Raw genomic sequence first — 21548 nt, 5'->3', positions numbered from 1 at the left:
CTGCAATATACAAGACACACGAAAAACATTCCAAAAACTACCCAAATTTGATGGTTGGTGGTATTTTTTTTTTTTTTGTAATTTAAAATGTAGATTTTTGTTTGGTGGTTGTTTGTTTGATTGTCAGTTTTTTGCTGTTGCGAAACGGGTTTGAGTTTGGTGAATCATTCAGTGAATAAAGAGTGACAGAAACAGGAGAGAAAGGACAGACCTCGTCGAGACAGCAGTGTGATGAGAGGTAGACAGAAAGAAAGGAGCTGTGACAGAATGTACCACGAATGAGCGACAGACTGAGAGAGAAGAGAGGGAGAGAGACAGAGTGAAAGGGATAAGAAGAAAGAGAGAGACAGAGGGATTTCTGTTGCTACACACTAATGATGTTTCGCACTGTACGCGGGTCATGTCGTGAGGATTTAAATTCTGTGTTGTTGCCAAACAAAGGCTGTACCAAACAGTGACAGCTGTCAAATGTTGCGCTTTGGCGTCTTAGGCGTCAAACAGTTGGTGTTGGTAGTTGTATTAGTAGCAGTGATAGTAAACGATGCTATCGACGACGAATCGAAACTAAGTATAGGTGTGACAAAGGAGGAACGAGAAAAAAATGTGGACAGCCCGAGGGAGGACACAAGAGACAGAGAGAGAGAAGAGGATTTTTTTTCCTTTGGCCGCAATATATGTAAAGGGAAAAGTAACAGAAGAGACGGAGAGATAAAGGAGTGAAGAGTAGCGAGGAAGTGAGGGAAAAAGAGAGAAAAAGAAAGAGAGAGAGAGAGAGAGAAAGAGAGAGAAACAGAGGCAGTGAAGTGGTATTTATTGGTGAATGTTTATTCGGACAGACGCCATTAAAATACGTAAACGTAGGTAGAAGTGCGTCGTTAGATGATCGAAAGGGAGAGAAGCATAAACAAAAATATCAGTCCTTTTTTACAGAAAACGCCCTTATCGCTTGTCTGTTATCGTTCTATTTTCCAACGAAGGATGCACGAAGATTGAATGAGCCTATAAACACGACGAAACGCAAGTGTAGCAAGTGTAGAATGTGTGTAACGATTTTGTTTGAATGAACGGTTTCTGCTCGCCCACTAGCTTAGGCCCATTTCTTATTTGCTCTACAAGCGCGTTGCCATCTACGTCCTTGATCAGTCGTGTGCTTCGTTGCAGGGGCAGTGTATCGAACACAAATCATATCAGACGCAGGATGGGATTCGTTTCATACCTTCTTATGCGCACGCCACTCGTAACAGCTGGCAACTTTAGCTGGCTTACTCATACAGTAGTAATGGTGGTAGCAGTAGTAGAAGCGGTAGTAGTCAACTGTTGCATCTCATTTTAAAAGGGTTCGGTAAGTACATCAAGATCAAAATGGTAATGAAGGTGGGGGGGATAATAACACAGACAAAAACAAAACAACATCGTATACACGTATATAAACAGGGATAAAAGCAGTATTTGAAAACACTAAATAATTACGGTACACTTTCCACACATCGACATAAAAGCCACACAACATTCAACCGAGTAGGTAAAACACAATCAGTTTAGATTTAATAGTAAAACCACATTTAATGGAAGATAAAATCGTTGCTAAATGATGCGAAAATCATACCAACACTGAATAAACCAGCACAACACAGCAAATATAGTAGGTTAATCACGACGTACAAGGCGATCGAAGAACAAAAGAAAAACGAGCCCTCCGTTCTCGCGCAAAACGAGTTCGCACAAAACAAAGTTTAAAATAATAAAACAACATAACCAAAACGAGAACAAACATAATACATCTTTGTCTTGCACGCGCGTGTCTGTTATGCTTCCACACACGTACGGCATATGCCTACAAACTATAAAGATGGTCCGTGTTTCAGGCGGGGGGAGGCACAAAAGCTCATAACACACTCTACGCTAAGCGCTCTCTGGAGTTAGTTTTCGTTTGTTGGATGGTTTCATATCTTGTTATTTGTTGATGTTTGCTTTCATTAGTAAGCGTAAGACAATAATTGATCCGTTTACGAGCGAAGCGAAATCTTGATAGTGCAAAGAAGAACGCTTTTCGAAATATTAGATACTGTTTTATTCAATTACTGATATTTGTGTGTATGTGTTGTTGTTTTTTTTTCAACTGTTTACAAGCAAGTGTGGATTGTTGTTCTGTGTAATGATCTTCTTCGGCTGCTTTTTACTTGTATGTTTTGCTTTTCTTCTTCTGCTTCTTATCCCTGTGTTGACTCGCAATTCAACAAAACACCAGGGCTTTTGCCGGTTGCTTTGCTTGTTCTCCGGCCTACATATTGTTTTCGTTAAGTGTTTTGTTTATTTCGCCCATCTGTTAAACATTAGCGTTAGCGATTTCAAGAGTTTCCCCAGCGCAATTACTTGCTGGCACCGGAGAAGTACGCGGCTTAAGTTTGTGTAATGTTTCGCTGTTTGTCCCTTTTATTGTATTACTTACGGTAGCTATAACTGCAACGCCTATGAGTCGGGGGTCTTCTTCTATATTTTTTTTAAATGTATTTCTCCATCACCACTCGGGGACTGTTTGCTTTCCATTGATTTGTGTTTTTATTAGGTTTATTAGATGAGAGTTTCTGTTTTTGTGTACTTCTTTTAACATTAAGGTGTGTACCGTTTGTAAGATTTGTCTATCTGTATGTATTAGCTGCTGTTGTTTGATTTGAATTATTTTATGTTATTTTACAATCCGCTATAGAGTGTCGATTTATCGTTTCTGTTGCTTTGTTTTGTTTTGTTTTGCAATGCTATTTTATTTAAACTGTCAAGGAGTCGTTCTTACGACAAAAACACATCGATTAAACTTGGCTGCTTATGTTCTGTTCGGTTACAACGTTTGACCGTGTCTCGATGAAAGGGGGGGAGATGAGTGTATTGTGTGAAAAATTGATTGTTACCCTGATCATTACTCGACATGACGTTTGTAAGGGTATGTTTGTTTGGCTCATTGGTTGTAAGTTTTCTTATGCCATTTTGTTATGCATTGTGTGAGTGCATTCTTGCAATCACCTGCAATAGCGGGCAGTTTTGCACAATTTGCAAAGATAAAACAATAGCAATTTCGATCGCATCTGAGGGGGTATATTTCCACAGCTTGCACTTTGCTCTTTTATCATTTTCGCGTGAAAAATTGGGGAGTTCTTACTTTTTTTTGTTGAGATGTTATTACAATAAAGAGTTGTGTGTGTGTTTTTTTTTCAACATTCCGTTTCACGAACTTTGCACATCGTCGTTCTAAAACATTTTCTCTCTTTTTCACCCATTCTCTGCCGTTCATCGTACATATCCAACGAGGAAAATAAATAAAATAAAGATAAAATTGAGAAAAAAATAAATAAAAAAATAAACTCTCTCGTCTTTCTCTCAAAACCGCCAATTGCCAGATGGTAAAATTAAATTTATAAACAAATATTTTTCTAATTTTGGTTTTCATATCTCACCTTCTTCTAATCTCCTTCCTCTAATTTTGCTTTCAAGCGTACGCATCGTGATTTTCACAAATGTTTCGAAATACAAATTAAATATTCAGACTTTTGTTTGTTTTTCTTATTTTTTGTTTACAATCATACACACCAGCGCACGTATTTTAATGGTTTCTGGTCGCTTATTCGTAAGTGGGGAGCATTTTTGCCAATTCAACAATATTATTAATTTTCAGTCTTTTAGACAATCACAAATAGGTTTTTTCTTATTATTTTTTCCCTTTTTTCGTTTTGTTTTAGTTAATTTTGTTGTTTTTTTGTCTCTCCTTCTTCTTGTTTACGGGTGTTGTGCCTGCGCGTGCTCTCACACCGCGCCAATTATTAACAAGTACTTTGGGTTAATTTTGAATTTTGCACGCCATGCCGCCCGACACCGTACCGGTAGAGCGGTGGCTAATAGTTTCTTCCGAAACGGTAGGAAAAAGGTTCTACAAAATAAATCACACGCCAATGATACGCGGCGAAATGCAAAATCGCTTACTTCGATATTGTACTGTATCGAAAATATACATACCATACCTATATGTTGTCTGAAGTCGCCCGTATACATACAGAACCAGTCAGCCCTAGAGGGTAAAACGTTTTCCCTTCCCGTAATCTGCCCTCTCCCCGTCTCTAATTTCTCCCTTGCACAATTTGTTCTTGCACTTTCATCCCCTCTTGTTGCACTGCGTTTTCATTCACAGGAAATTGCAGCCCTGTGCGGTGTCCACTTTAGCCAGCCCGTAAAAAATGCCTTTTTCAGCGTGTATTTGTGTGTGTTCTTGTCCCCTTTTTTGTAATACTAAATCAGTTTTGGTAACTTTTTCGTCGCATCATAAATTTGTCTTTTTGACCCATTCTCTCTCCATAATTGTGGTGCTCTTTTTCAAATTATTACACTCTGCTTAAATTTCGATAAGATTCTTACACATTTGCTCGAACATCCACTACGCATCCAATTGTTCTTGCTTGTTTTCCCGCTTTTATTATTTAATCTCTCTCACTCTCTCTCTCTCTCTCTCTCTCTCTCTCTCTCTCTCTCTCTCTCTCTCTCTCTTTCTCTCTCTCTCTTTAAGGTTCGAATTTTGTATTCCAAATTCGTGGTTTGTCCAAATATGTGTGGAGCTACATTTCATTGCAATATCCTCTCCACGTCCACCTCAAATATAATTTACTCTTGATTTAGTATCTAATCAGTCATATATTGTAACATTGCAGGCCACACAATCTCTAAATGTTATAGTTTTTTCCGCGTTTTTATCTATAATTTTGTTTTATGTTGTGCTGCTGAGTGGCTCACGATTTGTTTTTTTTTTACATTATATGCAATTCCATCCTATCTTCGTCTTTTACAGTAAAATTCTCTGAATGGGGTTGCGCCATTTATATGAGTCTTTGCACATCGACAGTGGAGAAATTATGTTTAACATTTCCCTCCTATATACCGATCTCTTTTTTTCTCTCTCACTCTCGCTGTTTGGCTATTATTTCTCGATTGAATAAGTTTAAAAAAAATCTATTAGCAGATGTACCAAAAATGCCATGAGTAACAATGCTCGTGCACCACCATTGGTTGATTTGCTGTCACCTATTAGGCCATGGTTAGATGCTTAAAAACACGTGATTCTCGTGTTGCACTAAGCAGAACAAAATTCTTCAGGTCAGCCAAAAACAAACCACTCAGTTGGTTCTGTGGCACGTTCCACATTTGAAATGCCAATGAAAACGTTAACGGGCAAGTAAAATAAATGAGCGTGTAACAGGTTGTACTGAATTACTCTCGTTCTATCTGCAACAATCAGGGCCACATCGTGTCGTAGAAAATTGAAAAAGAAAAATATGCCAACAGTCTCACAAGCAGCGAGACATCCCCACCAACATTGTGCAGCCACACATAACACACAAAACAGAACAGAGCTATATAACTAACTTAACAGAACAGGCAACGCATCGAATATTGACTTAAGCAAAACGGAGCAGGGGCGGCACCGCCAAAAAAGGGGGAAATGGTATTAAGACAGTTTGATAATAATAAAACACATCATTACAGTTTTCTTAAGCTTAAAGGGGGTATTAAGGTGTTTAGGTAGTAAAAAAGAAAGAAAAAACTTTTCATTTAAACTTAACATACAGCGTATCTTGCCGACTGCCGGCAGTTTAAAAAACAACAGGAAAATGGACACTGCTATTTCTCTTTTGCTCGAGAGTTTGCTTCCACTGTATACTTTTTCTACCTTCCTTGCTACTACTTTTCTGTCTTTCTCCACTATCGCTCTTTCTATCTCTCTCATTTTCTCACTCTTTCTCTCTTTCTATTTTCACTTCTCTCTCACCCTCATACTCTTTCTCTCTTTCCTAGCTTAGTGCTAGGTTTTGTAGAATCTTTCTTCTAAACTTAACCGACCGGCCCAGGTGCAAATATAATTACACACAAACTATATAGTATTTCATCTAAACTTACGCACTAAAACATGGATTTTCTCATTAGTTTTTCATTTGCATTACGCAGTAAAATAAGCGAATGCAAAACACAAAAAATAATAATAATATTGAAGCAGATACATCATAATCGTAAAGGTAAGTATAATGGAAGAGTGGCAGCATAATGCGGGTTTTTTTCCATGCGATCCGTGTTCCCTTGTTTGGGCCAGGCACGAAGACTGCACCGAACGGCCGGGAAGAAAAGTGTCCCTCCGCGTTTTTCTTACGAGCTTTAAGCCATTTGTTTTGTTGTATAAAACTAAACCTTTGCTTCCTTTTGCCCCAGTTTTTTCATGCCCTAATTAATTTATGCACAACAAAGATTCTTGGTTTCGTATATGTTTGTGTGTGTGTACCGTTGTTAATTGCTTTGAATGATATTTCCTTCCATTTCAATGTGGTGGCGCTTTAACACTGTTTCTTTTTTTTGGCTTACACACACCCTCAGTTACGTACAGCATACTAAACATATTGGTGGAAAATGCTATCAAAAGATGTTTTCTTTTTTTTTTTCAACATAAACTTTTTGTGAGGGTGTGTATTTGGGGGTTTTGTTTCCCAATCCTTCCGTTTCGTTGCGATTAATTTTGCTAATTTATATCAATTTTTTTAAGTAAGAAAAATTAAATAATGTTTAAATGCTAAACGACGTTGTTCTAAATCTAATGCTCCACACCACACCGCTACACAACCACGCAACAAAAACACAATAGTTTAAACAACCCAAAATGGTATGAAAAATCAGTCTTTAGAATAATTTCACGCACAGTCCAGCGATCGTGGCGGGGTTTTGTGGCGTTTCGTACCGAACCAAACAAACTTATACCTTTGGTTTCCGTTTTCGTTTTCACTTTTGGACAACAACACAAGACGATTAAAATCAGAATTTCGCTAAATTAGAAATACGTTTCAACAGGAGTGCGCCATTGAAACAAAGCTAAACTGATAAATAAACGAACGAGATGATACAATTTCATACTTAACAACAATGACCAGAGAACGCCGATCGAAAAAGAAGGAAATGGTTTAGTAGCTTTGACCACATAATAACAATGGGCACACACGCACACATTCGGGGTTTTGTTTTGATTTGTTCAAAGATATCTAATGCTGGGATAGTTTTCCCTCTCCATGCGCTGTCCTCGATATATCGATGGGGCAAACAAAACATTTTGTTAAGAAAAATGTTATTATTCTCCTCACTACTACTAAAAACCTACTAAATAATTCAATATGCGCGTAATAAATGTGTATTCATAATAGTAAAAGGCTCAACAAAACAAGGTATTTTCCATGGGTGAAGTTGTGGGGAAGGGTAGAATATAAATCAACTATTAAAAATTAACACATAATTGGCAAAAATAAAAAAAAATAAACACATTCCATTCATTCCATAAACACGTCGTCCTGCTCTACCTTTTCTGCTTCCTCTTCTTTGCTTTTCTATTGCAATCATAAACCCAATTTCTAAACTAAATAAACCAAACCCAATTTCAGATCTGCTTTTGCACCACCCCCACTACTAATGCTCGGATCGCATAAACTCTTCTTCTAAATTCGTTTTCAGTTTTGGTAAACAAAAAAAATAATTGAAACACAGAGGAATCTCTATCGAAGATTCTCACTGGGTTGGAAAAAAGTGGCATTTCCTTTTTATTTTCGGGTTCAATTATCCGAGTATATCCATACTTGTACATAGGTCTAGATCTTCACGAGTAAGAGACTAACGACGAGCGATCGAGACATAATTTGGAACAGAACAGAGGTGGCGAGAGGGATAGCGAGAGCGAGAGAAAGAGTGGGAGATATTTGTTCATCTGTTGCCTTATTCCGGAGAAGGACGTTCGAGCTGTTGCCGCCCGTTTATATATACATACACCCACACACACACTCACATACATTACATATATGTTACAATTGATCATTGTTCTGAGATGATTTTAAGATGATGTGCTGGCTGCACGCACCACCATGTTTTGTTGCATTTTGTTTTTCTCCTCCTGCTACTACTCCACTTCCGTCTGGTGACGAGGACCACACCACGCGTGCCTCGCTACTACTACTTAGTTGCTTCGTGCACAGCGCGTTTTTCTCCCATTTGTGTTGCCCTTCGTCATCTTCTCTTCGCTAGTATTATTTACATGTATTCGAGCTTGGCCGCGACACTATTATGCTTGATATCACAGTCGGTGGCGCCGGTAGCATTGTTGTTCAGCAGCTCGTGATGGCCACCGGCGGCGGCAGCGGCCGCCGCAACGGCCGCCGCCGTCACCGCCGCATGTGCCGCTCCGTGGTGCAGCGGGCTGACCGCACCGCCCCCGCCGCCACCGCCAGGGCCGCCGGCACCGGGGCCGCCCCCGACCGCGAACGGATGCTGCCCGTGCAGGGGATGGTGGTGGGCGTGATGATGGTGGTGCAGGATCTTCTGCCGGCGGTGGTAAATGCTCTTGTGATTGTTCAGGCTGTTCAGCGTGCGGAACACCTTGTGGCACAGGTTGCACACCGCATTGTTTAGCGGCTGCAGGTGCTGCTGCTCCTTGTGCCGCTTGAGGGTCAGCTTCGTGCTCAGCAGCTTGCCGCACACGTCGCACCGGTGGCACGCGGCCAGCGGCAGCGGAAGCGACAGCCGGTTCATACCGTGCCCTCCGTGGACGGACGAGCCGCCGCCGCCGCCGCCACCACCGTCCGGTGGGGATGCTGAGCGCTGGGATGCCGCCATACTAGCCGCAATGCTCATGCCTGTACACACGCGCGCGCGCACGCACACACGCATCAGCAGGATGGTCGGTTTTTTTTTTGGTACGCACAGGAACGGGAAGCACGGAGGCCCAGGATCAAAGTGGTGCGCGCATTTCAGAACGAATAATGTGTGCCGCCACAGCGTGCCGGGATTTACATAGTACACCACCCATACAGGCCCACCACACGGACACATATACACACACATACACACACACACAAACGCACGCGGATACAAATAGGTGATGGTGTGCGTGTGGTATTGGTTGGTGTTTGCGTGTGTTTGGGCGGTTCGTGCGTAAAGTGCGTGCGTGCGTTCGAAACCGGGGCGTAAAAACGCGATAACGTGTGCATTTGTATCGTGCAATCGACCGATAAGCAGCACCGGGAAAAAGAAAAAAGAGACAATAGTGACTTTAACTTTGCTTGCTTTACTACTGATTTTATTTTATTTTATGTTTTTTTTGCATTGATTTTTGTTTGTTTTTGGTTGTAGTTCTTTTTCAAGTTCTAATTGGCTGCGTTTCTGATCGTTTGTTAATTTTGTTTTATATAGATATATTTTTTTAGTGAAAAAGATCGTAAATTTTGCCTGCAGTTTTTTTTTGTTATGAATAAAGTTTAGAGAGCAAATGGGAAATCATATTCATCATACATTGTTTTTGCACATACACTTGTTGAACTCTATCTTTCAAGCAAACTATCGACTTTTTTGTATTTTTTTTTGTATTGAATAGATTTGGTGGGCGAAGGGAGAGAAGGGGGAGGATGCGGGATGGGTGGGTGAAAATTTTGAGATTTTGAATTTTGTGTTGCTTTCAATTTGATTCCTTTTACTTTCTCAGGGTTCAACGTTGTTCTGTCGCTGTTTTTTTGGCTATCCCTGTTTCGGGATGGTGGTTTGCTTTTCTCTGATCTTTAGTACATCAAGGCCGAATTTCGATTTCTTGTTTTGCGATCGGATACAGATAAAACACACGTTCACAAACAGTACCGAAAACAAAAGAAATAGGAGCGAAATAAAAGAGGAGAAGAAAAATATGCAATTAAAACAAATAAAGAATGGCCGAATATGGGTGCGTGATATTATTGCCAATGGTTTTCGGGGAGATGAAGGTGACACGACAGAGGAGGCGCAGTGTGGAATGGTGGATGGTGGGACTGTGTTTGTAGGGGAAGGAAGGCGGTGGGTAGGGTTTGGTAAAAATGTACGTTAGCTAATATATTTTCCATTTTTCAAATCGGTTATCAGCATCCAATGAGAGGTGTAAAATAGTCACAAAAAATAAACAGGGAGAGAAGTTTAACGAAAAATTATTATAATTATAAAAAAAAAGTAGACACATAGAAACACATTGACGATACAGTAGTTATAGACCAATTGTTGTTTGTTTGTTTGTTTGTTTGTTGTTGTGGTTGTGATTGTTTTGTTTCTGGGGTTTTTCTTTTGTGGACAGGGAAGGGGAGGGAAGGGACAATGACGGTGCGAACACGCAATAAGGGTACGGGTAATCATGGAATGTGGATGTGGTGTAGGGTAGGTTAGATTAATGTAAGCTATACAACATGAAAGTACATTTAAATGGCGTTTGTGTGTATGTGTGTGTGTGTGTGGATGACATTAGAAGACAATTCGATGTTTATTTATTCAAAAATAATCCAAATGAATTTGATTGCAACATTTTGCTCTATAATTGACTTTTAATCAGGGAATTAAGCTAATACGAAATCCAAAATTTGAAAAGAAGCGAGAGCATTGAAATAGCCAAAAACTATCCGAAGGAGCAGTCTATAAGAAGCACCATTTCACGATCTGTTTAAAAAATATTCTAAATATTGTTGTTGCTTGTTGTGTGTTTAATGCTGTATGCTAAAAACACACCGTGTTGAAACAAACTGACTGAACTTTACTGATTTATAGCTCCCCTTTAGCTCTCCTTTAGATGTGATCAGATTCGTTTGTTTGCCTATCAATGGCTTTTTAACTGAATTTAATTTAATAAACATACTGCTGCAAACGAGTAGCGACATCCGCGTTGCAGATAATGTGAAACGCCGAATTATATTATATGCCTCGCAGGGTGTTTATGTGTTTTGGTGTAAGTGTGCGTGTGTAGACGCGGCAGGAAAGGAAATGAAGGGGGTAAGGATGTGTTTGAATGGCAAGGGAGTTGATGAGTAATGGTGAGAAAACAATAATCTAACGGCCAATCGTAGTTTGTTTAATGTAAGGGGGTACGCTCTTAACGTTTCAACATAGACAAATTATGTGCAGCAATTCCATCTTTTCTTGTTGTACCTTTTGCTTTTCAACGGGCTTTCGCGGCAACAATCGGTTTCCCAATCCGGTACAGAAGTTATACCATGTATATGTATGTATGTGTGTGTGCGTGTGTGCGTGCGTGATGCAGTTGATGAAAGGAAACTGGCCAATTCGCTGCTCTGTTCTCGCGGAGGTTCCGGCGGTGTGTGAATTTTGAACAATTCTTATTGGAATTTTGTTCCAGAACTTGAAGTAAAATCAATGCAATCAATTTAGCAGTGGGCCTTATTATAGCCAGCAGACAAAGCAGTCACTAGGTTGTCTCAATTTCTTATTTCCAATTCATAACACCAAAATATTAAACTGAAAATGATCAATTCAATTGCGCATATTTTTCCTTTTCACTATTGGGTTACCGAGTGAGTGGAGGGGGTGGTGTTGGGGTGCATGATTGTGCCCTTGCGCGCGCGCGCGCTCGCTCGTCCTTTTCCAATTGATTCCAATCGAACCTTTTCCTCTAGCTCTCTTCTTCATCTCTTACTCTGTCCATCTGTCTATCTGTCTGTCTGTTTGTGTTTTTTAGTTTGCCCTGAACGGAAATTTTGAGTTTCAAATTTTTACATCGGGGGAGAAGAAGAGGAAGGAATGTGGTCTTGCTATTCGTCTTAAATCAATGTGCGAGACTGTGGTTGTGGGGCCCTGTTGGTTAGTAGTGTCTGTGTGTGTGTGTGTATGTTTGATCGTTTGATGATTCGTTCGATTAGTATTACACAACCAACATCCAACCGGCCACTAACACACGGGCGCACGTTTTTTTTCTTAAATGTATAAATATATATATGATTGCGGGATGATAATAGTTTGTACTTCACGTCTAATCATCTTCCACACTCTGTGATTTTGCGTGTGTTTGCGTGATTTCAGTTTATTACGTTTTTTCCCCTATAACAATTCTTCAATAAATGCCAAGGATCAGTCCTCCCGTCCCTTCGTTCGAAAGCTATTAAATTCTCTTCATGCAATAACAAGTGTGTAACTATTATGCTATTTGTATTAAGTATCGAATAATGTGTGTCGTTGCCTACGCGTGGCAGTTCAGCTTAATGTTTAATTGTAAGGAATGCATGTTTGATCGTTTTTTTGTAATGTTACGTTCGCTTCCCTAGAGAGCATTGCAGTTCATTTGCCTTATCCGCTACTGGCCAAATCGTGCCGGCGCTGTATACCTAACTGTGGATGTGGTACGCTCTACACGAAGATCCCAACAGCTTTTTCATCATCATTCATCTCCCTCTTTATGCGCTCATCTTTACACAGATTTCCACTAGTGATGTTGCAGTTCAATAAGCTGACCCCTTGTGTGTTCAACTCTCCAGTGCCACACAACAACAAAAATACCTTTTATGGGACGACTTCGATCCTCCTCTAGATCGATCCCTTTTTCCCACCCCAGATTACTTCTTCATTGTCCCACCGCTTGTTCAGAAGTATCCCCCGCCCTGACGATTATGGCCGATAGGACTGCCGGGAAGGGCCGGACCGCCGGCATGATGCACTGGGTGTGATCCACTACCACCACCGGACGTGGAAGACGGTTGTGATGTTGGCGGTAGCGGCATGCTTCCTGCAGGTGACGGTGGACTACTGCCGGCCTTAATGCCTCCTCCTCCTCCTCCCACTCCTCCTACTACACCTCCTCCTGCTGTTGCGCCTGTGGCTGCCGCTCCAGCTGCTCCGATTGCAAGCTGAACAAGCTTCTTGTCGTCCTTGGCGTACTTCATGTTTCTGTGATAGATGCTCTTGTGGTTGCGCAGACTGTTGAGCGAACTGTACACCCGCTTGCAGATGTTGCAGACCGGCTCTTTAGTCGGGCGCATGTGAACGTTCTGTATGTGGCGTCGCAGCCGCGTTAGGGATGAAAGGTTTTTGTTACACGGATCGCACCGGAAGTCGTCGCCTAACATTGATGAGATGGGATATGATGATGATGGTGGTGGTGGTGGTGGTGGTAGTTGTGGTGGTGTGATAGTAGCATTTAGCCGTTCGACGGAATTGACAGCGTACGAGTAGTTCGTTTGCAGAGATTTTGTCGTCAGGCGCCCTGACGACGGGAAAAGTCCATAAAGAGAGGTGCAACAGTATTAGAGCTTCACGTAGTATCAGCGGAGGAACAAACAAGGATCGAAAGGGTTGAAAGGCGGAACGGGGGGGTTAGGGGCTGTGATGGGTCCGCCCTTTTGTGGCCAGCGCTGCCACAAGAACGACTGATTTGCTCTGAAGGGCTCTTGAATGAGGGGGGATTGATGATCTGTTTTGGGAGGGAATAGTTAGCATCTGGGACTTCAGGTCAGGGATGGCAAAGGGGGGGGGGGGGCATACTAAACCATGAAGCAAATAATTAATTCCATATCCCATCGATCATTGGGAAACAGCGCCCTTTTCCATAAGTGATTGGTGTCTATTAGCAAAATATGGTAGTGTACCTTCACCGGGATCTATTTTCGTTATAGTTATCGTTATTGGGAGTTTTGCGGCGGCTATAAAACTTCCCTGAACCAAAAAAAAAAAACTTTGCAAAACTTGTCTATTTCTATACATCCTACTAAATTGGGCTGGTCCTAAAGCGTAAAAAGTGGGACTAAATGGAATAAAATGTAAGATTTCTGTACACTGTTGTTATTCCCTTGCACCATGTAAAATCAATGCAAAATATTTTCAAACTTTTTTGACACTTTGGTTAACAGTTTGATCACAACCATCGTAACCCAGTTACCAAAAAAAAGTAATACTAAAAACGATCTGCTCTTAAATGATAGTCCTTTAAAGGGTGAATCGTACTAAATCGTACCGTGTTTCACACACCCAACACAACAACGCAAAACAGGTGTATCGCGGTGGTAATGAATATTAATGAAACCTGCTATACACGCAGCATTCCCCGCGTCATGCATCGCAGCAACACACTACAACATAATCTCCATTGCTACATTAAACTGCTTTATCGAAACACTTCATTGAACAATGGGGCCTTGTGTTGCTTCGCGCTCTCGGTGGTTTGTTAACAAACATTCAATCCAAACACACAACAGCAACACAATCTATTCACACCAATCAATTTGTGCGAACGAATGCTCACTATTGATAGCAAAAATGAGCAAAAACAAAAAAAAAACACAAATGCTGTTCAAATTCTGATACAGTCCAGTCACCGTACCTACAACAATATACGCAAAAGTGGATGACATTTAACATAAAAAAAAATACCCTCCCACTACTGAAAGTACTCAAAACATGTTGCTGTCGCGAGCAGGCAATCGATGAAGGATACAGATAGAGGAAAAGGGGGACCGGGAAGTTTTGGTTTTGGTTGTTGATGCAGATGAATGTAACTGTGAGTGGAGAAAACGAAGGCATCAATGTTGTCTGGTAGTATCAGTATGGTAGATTTTAACTTTTTGTTTGTTTGCTTCCTCCACTCTTACAGGCTTTACGGAGGCAAAAGCATGATTTTGTGCTTTTATGCACCCAATCTCGTATCTGAATATTATCTGTTATTATTATTTATATTATCCTTTTGTTTTTTGAGAATTTAATTTATCCATTTTGGTTTCAATCCGATCATTCCAAGTGCTCGCGCGCTCCACCCTTTTAACTTTTGCGTGTTGCTGCTCTCTGTTTTTTTCCAATTATACACACAAGCATCATTATTCAGAAAGCTTTCTTAAGGTTAACCGAATTATGATATGTTTAGAACTACGTACTAATATTTACAGTTTTGTGTCTGTACAATGGATGATTTTTTTCCTTCTTCCTTTTTTACATATGTCCCTTATCCACTCTCATATCGCTCGGCAGGTCAGTGGGAAAATAGATTTTGATGTTCGTGTTTTCAATTTTTATAATTGTTTTTGCTTATTATCTTACAAATTTTTATCTTGTTTACCAATCCAACATTTATTTTGCTTTTTTTGTGAATATAGATATGTTCTACATTTCTGAGAGCTGAGGGCACACCTTGTTCCAGCTGGTTTTACCATTGTACACACACACACATATACACACCGAGCACGGCGTAGATTATGTCTTAATTACATAGCTCATATGCCAATATTGTTTTACCCCATATTACGTCTTTGTACAGTTTAATTTAAATTATGGTAAAATGTGTGGGCTTTACATAATTCAACTTTTCAACACCTTATCCACTAAGCCTCCTCGTTACGTGTGATTATCGTATATTCCCCGTTTTGTTTAAGAATAGCATTTTTATAGCACTTGGCATGGACGCCGTTTAGGAGGAGGGTTTGTTTGTGTTACTAAAGGTTAATAGTTTCCGTGTCCGAGGAGCCGCCATCTTAACGTAGGTAAATTAATTAAAATAATAATTACAATAATAACCATCATTAGCGCCGTTGCAAAACCATCCAAACCTCTAGATAATTTGTACAATTTCAGTGTCCGCTGACGTTGATTCGATGTTATATACTGTTTGTGTTTTGTTGTTTATAATTTTTCGATTTTTTCTTTTCGCAGTAGGGGAGATTTTGGTCACGTTTTGTTACGTTTTGTCTCGTTATCTAGTATCACAGTTGATCATCATTTTCCATATAAAAGAAAAACAAAACAAAATTTGTGTTTTCGTATTTTCTCTCTCTCTCTCTCTCTTTTTCGATAATTTTCGGGCACCAAAAGAGTAGTTTAAAACAACATAATCAAAGCTTTACTCATTTCGACTGACAAGTAGCAGTAGTATAGTGGTGGAAAAGTAATAGTAAACAGTGGCAGCCATAACGGCAATAATGGCAAAAGGATGTAGCAATAGTAGAGAGAGATAGTAATAGTAGTAGTAGTAATAGTAGTATCAGTAGTAACAGTAACAGTAGTTGTGAGTAGTGATGTGTTAGTAAATCTAGTGATAAGAATAGCAGTGGTGAGAGAGTAGGTAAGTAGAGCAGTAGTAGAAGTAGTGGTTGCGTGTACAGTAAGATAGTATCGTAAACGAAGAGGCGTCAGGTAATTGTTTCGTTCGTCGCTAATTCCAGTTTTTGTAGTAAAAAAAAAGAAGAAAAAATAAGTATGAACAGAAACATAAAATTTCCAAACCAAAATGTCCAAACAAAACACGTTCACTCGTTTACAGCGATTATTTTTGATAAAATGCAGCAGCTGTTCTTATATGTTTGCTTTAAAAAAAATGAATGAAATGAATATTAAACATTTAGAGGCTCTTTTTTGCAAACAGGTTTAATTTTTTTGACAACTGAAAACACACAACAACGACGTATAAACACGATCAAACACGCATAGTTTATATATTATACCAAACAACGAGTTACACATTCTTACACTAGTCGAAAAACAAAACATAAAAATCGGAACAGCACACAACTTATGAAGAAAAGCAAAAATGATTTGTGGGTAAAAATTATTCATTTTTTGGTTTGTTTCAAATTTGCAATAAAACGAAAAAGGATTTGGGAAGTATGAAGAAAAAAAAATTAAAAACGAAATAATTCCTTAAATTAAGTAAAATGCGTTAGTTCTCTCTCTCTTTTGTAGGCACACTTCATGTTATGCATATGTGTATCTTTTACTGAACATAAAGCGCGCTTTACTTGCTGTTAGTTTGCTCCACATTTTGCACTGCGCGAAAGCATCTTACAAATTGATAAAGAAACAAAACAGAACATTTCATCTCCCAAATGCGCATTTGTTACATTTTAACCAATCCACCAGATTTTGTAAACCGTCTCAAAATGCCAACACATGTGATGCCTGTGTGTTGGCACAACCAAGTGTCATACATTGATTACTTCACGAGTATATTCTCGTCTGCAGAACGAGTAGAGAAGAACGTGCAATGATTCTTGAAGAGAATGTACAATAATACCCAATCGTAGGCACGGTTTTGTTTGGTTTGGTTTTCTTGTTGTCATTTTTAATGATTGATAAATTTTGCCACTTTTTTGCAAATTTTCAAAAAGTTGTGTAATGTTTGTACAGGAGATATATACACATCGCTTATTAATCATTTACCGCGGTTAGTAGTAGTGTTTGGGCAGAAGAAAACAACGTATATGGTAGGAAGAAAATATGGAATTGGAATGCTAATTTACCAGTCGGGATGCTATCCAGACACACAAACAAGACACACAGATTTTGCACAATCAATGAGAGGGTTTTTAAAAATTTTTGAAGTACAATGCTTTAATTTTTTCAATCTATAAGACGCGTTCGAATACGGCTAGTCGTTTGTGAACGAAAAGGAATGGCAAAACAAAACAAGGAAAGTAATCAATTTTTGATGGATTTTGTTTAGCGTTTTATTTTATTTTTTTACTCTGATGATCATTAATTTGATCTTTTTTGGTTTTCTCTCTCGTGTGTTTCTAGTGCGACATTTGAAACAATTTGGTACGGTTATTTAATGATTTTTGGAAAATAAAACAAAAATTACATAAAATGTCCATATTTTCCCGCTGTTTGCACATCAATTAGCAGCAAGAGTTATCAAGAGGGTATATATATATGTTCAGAGTTAGTAGTTGGTTGAGGTTTAATTTTCTTTTTTTGTTGTTGTTGTTGATTTTGGTTTTTGGTTTTAATTTGGTTTCAATTGGAAAATGGAAAATATATAACGTTTTTTTTGTTGTAAAAAAAGGTATAAATAAGAAAGTTTATGAAAGATAGTAGTCGATGTATGTATAAATTTTGTTGGCTCGTTTCAAATTCAATTTTTTTTTGTAAACAAAATTATATCGATACCATAAAAAGAAAGTAATCAAACTAACTTACCCTGTGGCGAGCCGGCCAACTCCACTGCCTGTAGGGCCTGTGTGCTGAATCCTAATTGGAGAGAAAGATGGCACACAAAAATGATTGTAAAATTATGGCGAGATAAAGATTAGTAGTTACATTAGTGTATGGTTTGTGTTTGTATCGGTGTTAGACGCAGCGCATGAGTGGGCGTCTGCCACTGCGCGCCTCAAGCACACTGAAACTCACCTGCCAGTGCGGACGGGTCTGCCGCTAGTGCTGCCATGGAAAAGTTAAACGAGGGCGGCGTGGGAAAGAGTTTATTTTCGCTAGCGTTCATGAGAAACTGTGCCCCGCTGTGGTGGTGCATACTGCTCTCAAGCTCATGGTCGTTTGGCGATCTGGCGATGCATATGCGATCGGGAGCGTGAAATGAAAACCGAACAGCAAATTATACATTGGAAAACAGACTCAAAATTTACCCGAACCCGGCTATCTTGAAGAGACCTACCGCAAAGAGCCCTTCACGTCCAGTCCACCCTTCACCAGGTCGCCATGATCGTCCGTTACCGAGTCCGAGCTGTTTTCGTGATCACCGCCCGTACCGCACAGCAGCTCGAGCGGTTCCGACTTCACGTCCTCGGCCGACCGTTCCGACGGCGAGGACGCTAGGCTTTCCTTTTCCGCCGAGCAGAGGCTGCCCGCGTTGCTGCCGTTCGAGGTGCCGAGCGAGGTGGGCATGCTGCCGCCGGAACCGCACAGACCGCCCGGGCCGCCGCCGCCGACGCCACTGTTTTCCTTGCTGTGCAACAGGTTGTTGTTCAAGTTGTTGTTGTTGTTGATGTTGTTGTTATTGTTATTAATACTACTTTTTATTAAGTTACTCGCGCTGTTGATGGAGAAACTGTTGCTGCCTGCAATCATCGGTTGGTAAGAGCGTATTATACATTAGCGTAAGCTTTGGTGTCCGCCCGTGCAGAATCTTTTGACCAATATCCCACCACTTACCACTGTTGGCATGACCGGATAAGCTGTCCTGTTGCCGCATTTGATCCTTTCCCTGGGGCGATGGCAAACTGAGGTGCTGCTTGGCCGCGCTCGACGAAAAGTCGGTCGCCGTCGTCTGGGGCGTGCTGCAGATCACGTCCAGGTGGTCGCGCGGATTCGTTGGCCCATTGCTGTCGACCGACATCCGGTGCCGCTTGAGCGCCATCTCGTCCGAATGGACGGAGTTGTTCCGTTCCCGCCGGAGCGCTGCCGCGGCCGCCGCCCGCTTCAGCAGCTGGTTGACCATCGGTGCCCCGCCGCCATTACTGTTGCCGCCGCCCACTCCCCCACTGTTCGGCGAGGAGCTGTTGTGCAGGCTGGACAGGTGGGGCGGAGGGGAGGCGCCTTGCGATACGTACAGCGAATCGTCCAGCATCTTCTCCGGGTAGATCGGATGATGGACGACGCCCGACGGCAGATTGGCCCCGAGCGAAGCATGCATCTGTGTGTTCGTGTATGTGTGTGTGTGTGTGTGTTTTGTATAAAGAAATCCCAAAAGACAATGAATGACTGGTCGAAACCAACAACCCATTCCAATACGTACGCCGTGCGTTTCTTCCGCCTGCTGCTGGGTCAGGCCGGACACTCTTAAAATTTCGGCCGTCTTCAGGAAGGAGCTCAGTGACCGCTGATGCACGTTCACCTCGCCGTGGTAGATGAACTCGACCAGCGCGTGCAGGTCCGTGAACGCCACGTCCTGCAGCACTATCACGGGATGTTTGCATGGTGTGCTCTGGGGAAGAAAGGAATTCAAGTGCCAGTTCATGGCCAATTTTGGGAATTAGCTCGTGATAGCCAAACCCTTAAGAGCCAGCTGCCTACCACCACCGGGGTACCACCAACCAGCAGCGTACGTACCTTCAGTAGCTCGCGGAAGTATGTGCTGCAAGCGGACAGGACGACGCGGTGCGCCTTGAGGCTGCGACCGTCGCATGCCAGCGTCACGTCCACAAAGTCCTCGTCATCGCGCAGGTTTTCGAAGGCCGACGTGATACTGCTCTGGTAGTTGTTCCATCGCAGACAGAAGTGCTGCGTGTCCACCATGTTGATTTGTGTATTGTTGGGGCTGGGCTCACTGCTGTGTGTTTGACGTCGTTCCTCCTTCGCTTCGCACTGTGCTAAGCGCGCTATGTTATTGTATTGGATTTTGATTGTGCTTTTGTACGTTTACCTTTTTACTCTCTCTCTCTATCTCTCGGGTTACCTTATTTGCTAATGTGTTATTTGCCAATGTTGTCTAGTTGATATGAGTGATCTGCAAAGAGGAAGGAGATAATATTTGTTTTATTAGGAGCAAGAATCATGCCTTAACATAAAACATAAAAAGAATGTCAGAAAAATCAACATAGTATAGAGACTCGAATTCATCATTTCATTAGCAAAACGACCCATCATCATCAGACCCATGAAGTTTGTCCGCACACATGAACACCAAACGCAGAGCAACAGGTGCGAGAGTAAAGAACAACTTTAGAGAACATTATTAGGACGATTCGCTAAATTATATTATCCGCTTAGCGACCGTTCAAATGATTTTCTAAAGAAGAAACCATGATCAAGGATAAAAACGATACTTTCCCAAAAAGGGGATCACGCTAAATCTATAGTAAGGAAGATTAATCATATTATTTACCAACGTTTTAAACAGAAAAGGTAAAATAAAATTAACCACCACATTCAAAACCTTCCTACCGGCATTGGAAATCCGATTCCAATTTCTACTGTAGCCAAAAAAAAAAAAACAAAAACAAATAAACGCTGCTGATTGCTTTTTACTGCACACGTTAGGGCCTTATTGAATCATTAAGTGAACGGTTTAAATCCCGTATCATAAATCAACCGACAAATGCAACCGTTTTAACAAACTCACACAATAGCTCATCGCAAGGACGAGACGGCGTGGAGGAGGCTGCAGGTCCACGATTTGAGCCTTCATACCGACACGACATTCAACTCTCCTGGTGTGTGTGTTCACAGGTAAAAATAACGCACTATGCACTAGTAGTAGACCACACGCCACACTATCAATGACTAGCAGATAGATATAGATAATCCCTACCATGCGTCACCGGCAGAGAGGCAGCAGGGCTGCGCACAATTTATGATCTGCTGGTGCACTCACTACACAACTGCTACCTTCCACAGCACATGAATATTGTATGCTTCGCTCATAAATCCTCATCCACCACCAGGGAGGAAAGAGAACGTTGCGATTTTTTAATGTACTGCAGTACTGATTTTTTTTGCTTTTAAACGATTAACACAATATCCCACGAGCACACGGAACGATTGGGGTAAAACATAATGCAAGTGTGTGCTACAATGCTGTATTTCAACGTGTTGTGGGGCTTGTCTGCCGATGTTTGAAACATGTTTCTAAAAGGCAACTGAAGTACTTCGCTTACAGTGGATTAAACAAAATTGTATCTATTCAGAACGATTCACTTGAGCTTTCCTACATCTGTTATTACTGTTTCCAAATAGATTTGAAATCTGTAAACTGTACAAATACACTTCAGGATGTACACTGGCGACACTCTGAGTGCAATGCGTCAACACTGGTTAGAAAGCGTGATAGTTTCATTTTTACGAAACCTTCCACTTCCCGGGACCGGCAATATCTAATTATCGAACGAAACATAATCAGCCGGTTAAGTTAGGGACTCGCACTCGCGGCCAAGCACATTTTCGATGACGCATCGCTAAAACCCACTCTCACACACGCACACACACACACTTGCGACTGCTCTGTGACTAGAAGGCACTTGACTTCCTATCCACACCGATCG

General features: G+C 41.0%; 1 protein-coding gene across 15 annotated transcripts in view; it reads right to left on the bottom strand.

Annotated features, from left to right (window-relative positions):
* The window catches only part of LOC121590696 (broad-complex core protein), a 114518-nt gene that overhangs the window by 9449 nt on the left and 83521 nt on the right, over positions 1-21548 (bottom strand). For 11 of the 15 annotated variants that reach the window (XM_041910583.1, XM_041910585.1, XM_041910580.1 and 8 more), the window contains 7 exons: positions 19618-20014; positions 19304-19492; positions 18721-19201; positions 18224-18626; positions 17962-18113; positions 17752-17802; positions 14-8693 (listed from right to left, as the gene is read on the bottom strand). In XM_041910583.1, coding sequence (XP_041766517.1) covers positions 8092-8693; positions 17752-17802; positions 17962-18113; positions 18224-18626; positions 18721-19201; positions 19304-19492; positions 19618-19803 — 2064 coding nt within the window. In that variant the 5' untranslated portion in view covers positions 19804-20014 and the 3' untranslated portion in view covers positions 14-8091. Of the gene's footprint in view, positions 1-13; positions 8694-9651; positions 12914-17751; positions 17803-17961; positions 18114-18223; positions 18627-18720; positions 19202-19303; positions 19493-19617; positions 20015-21548 lie in introns of those variants that run through there. The other 4 variants (XR_006004469.1, XM_041910591.1, XM_041910590.1 and 1 more) reach the window with 3 other exon arrangements.

The sequence above is a fragment of the Anopheles merus genome, chromosome 2R (assembly GCF_017562075.2).
Source record: "Anopheles merus strain MAF chromosome 2R, AmerM5.1, whole genome shotgun sequence".
In the NCBI taxonomy this organism is placed as follows: domain Eukaryota; kingdom Metazoa; phylum Arthropoda; class Insecta; order Diptera; family Culicidae; genus Anopheles; species Anopheles merus.
This window is presented reverse-complemented; position numbering and strand designations above follow the sequence as displayed.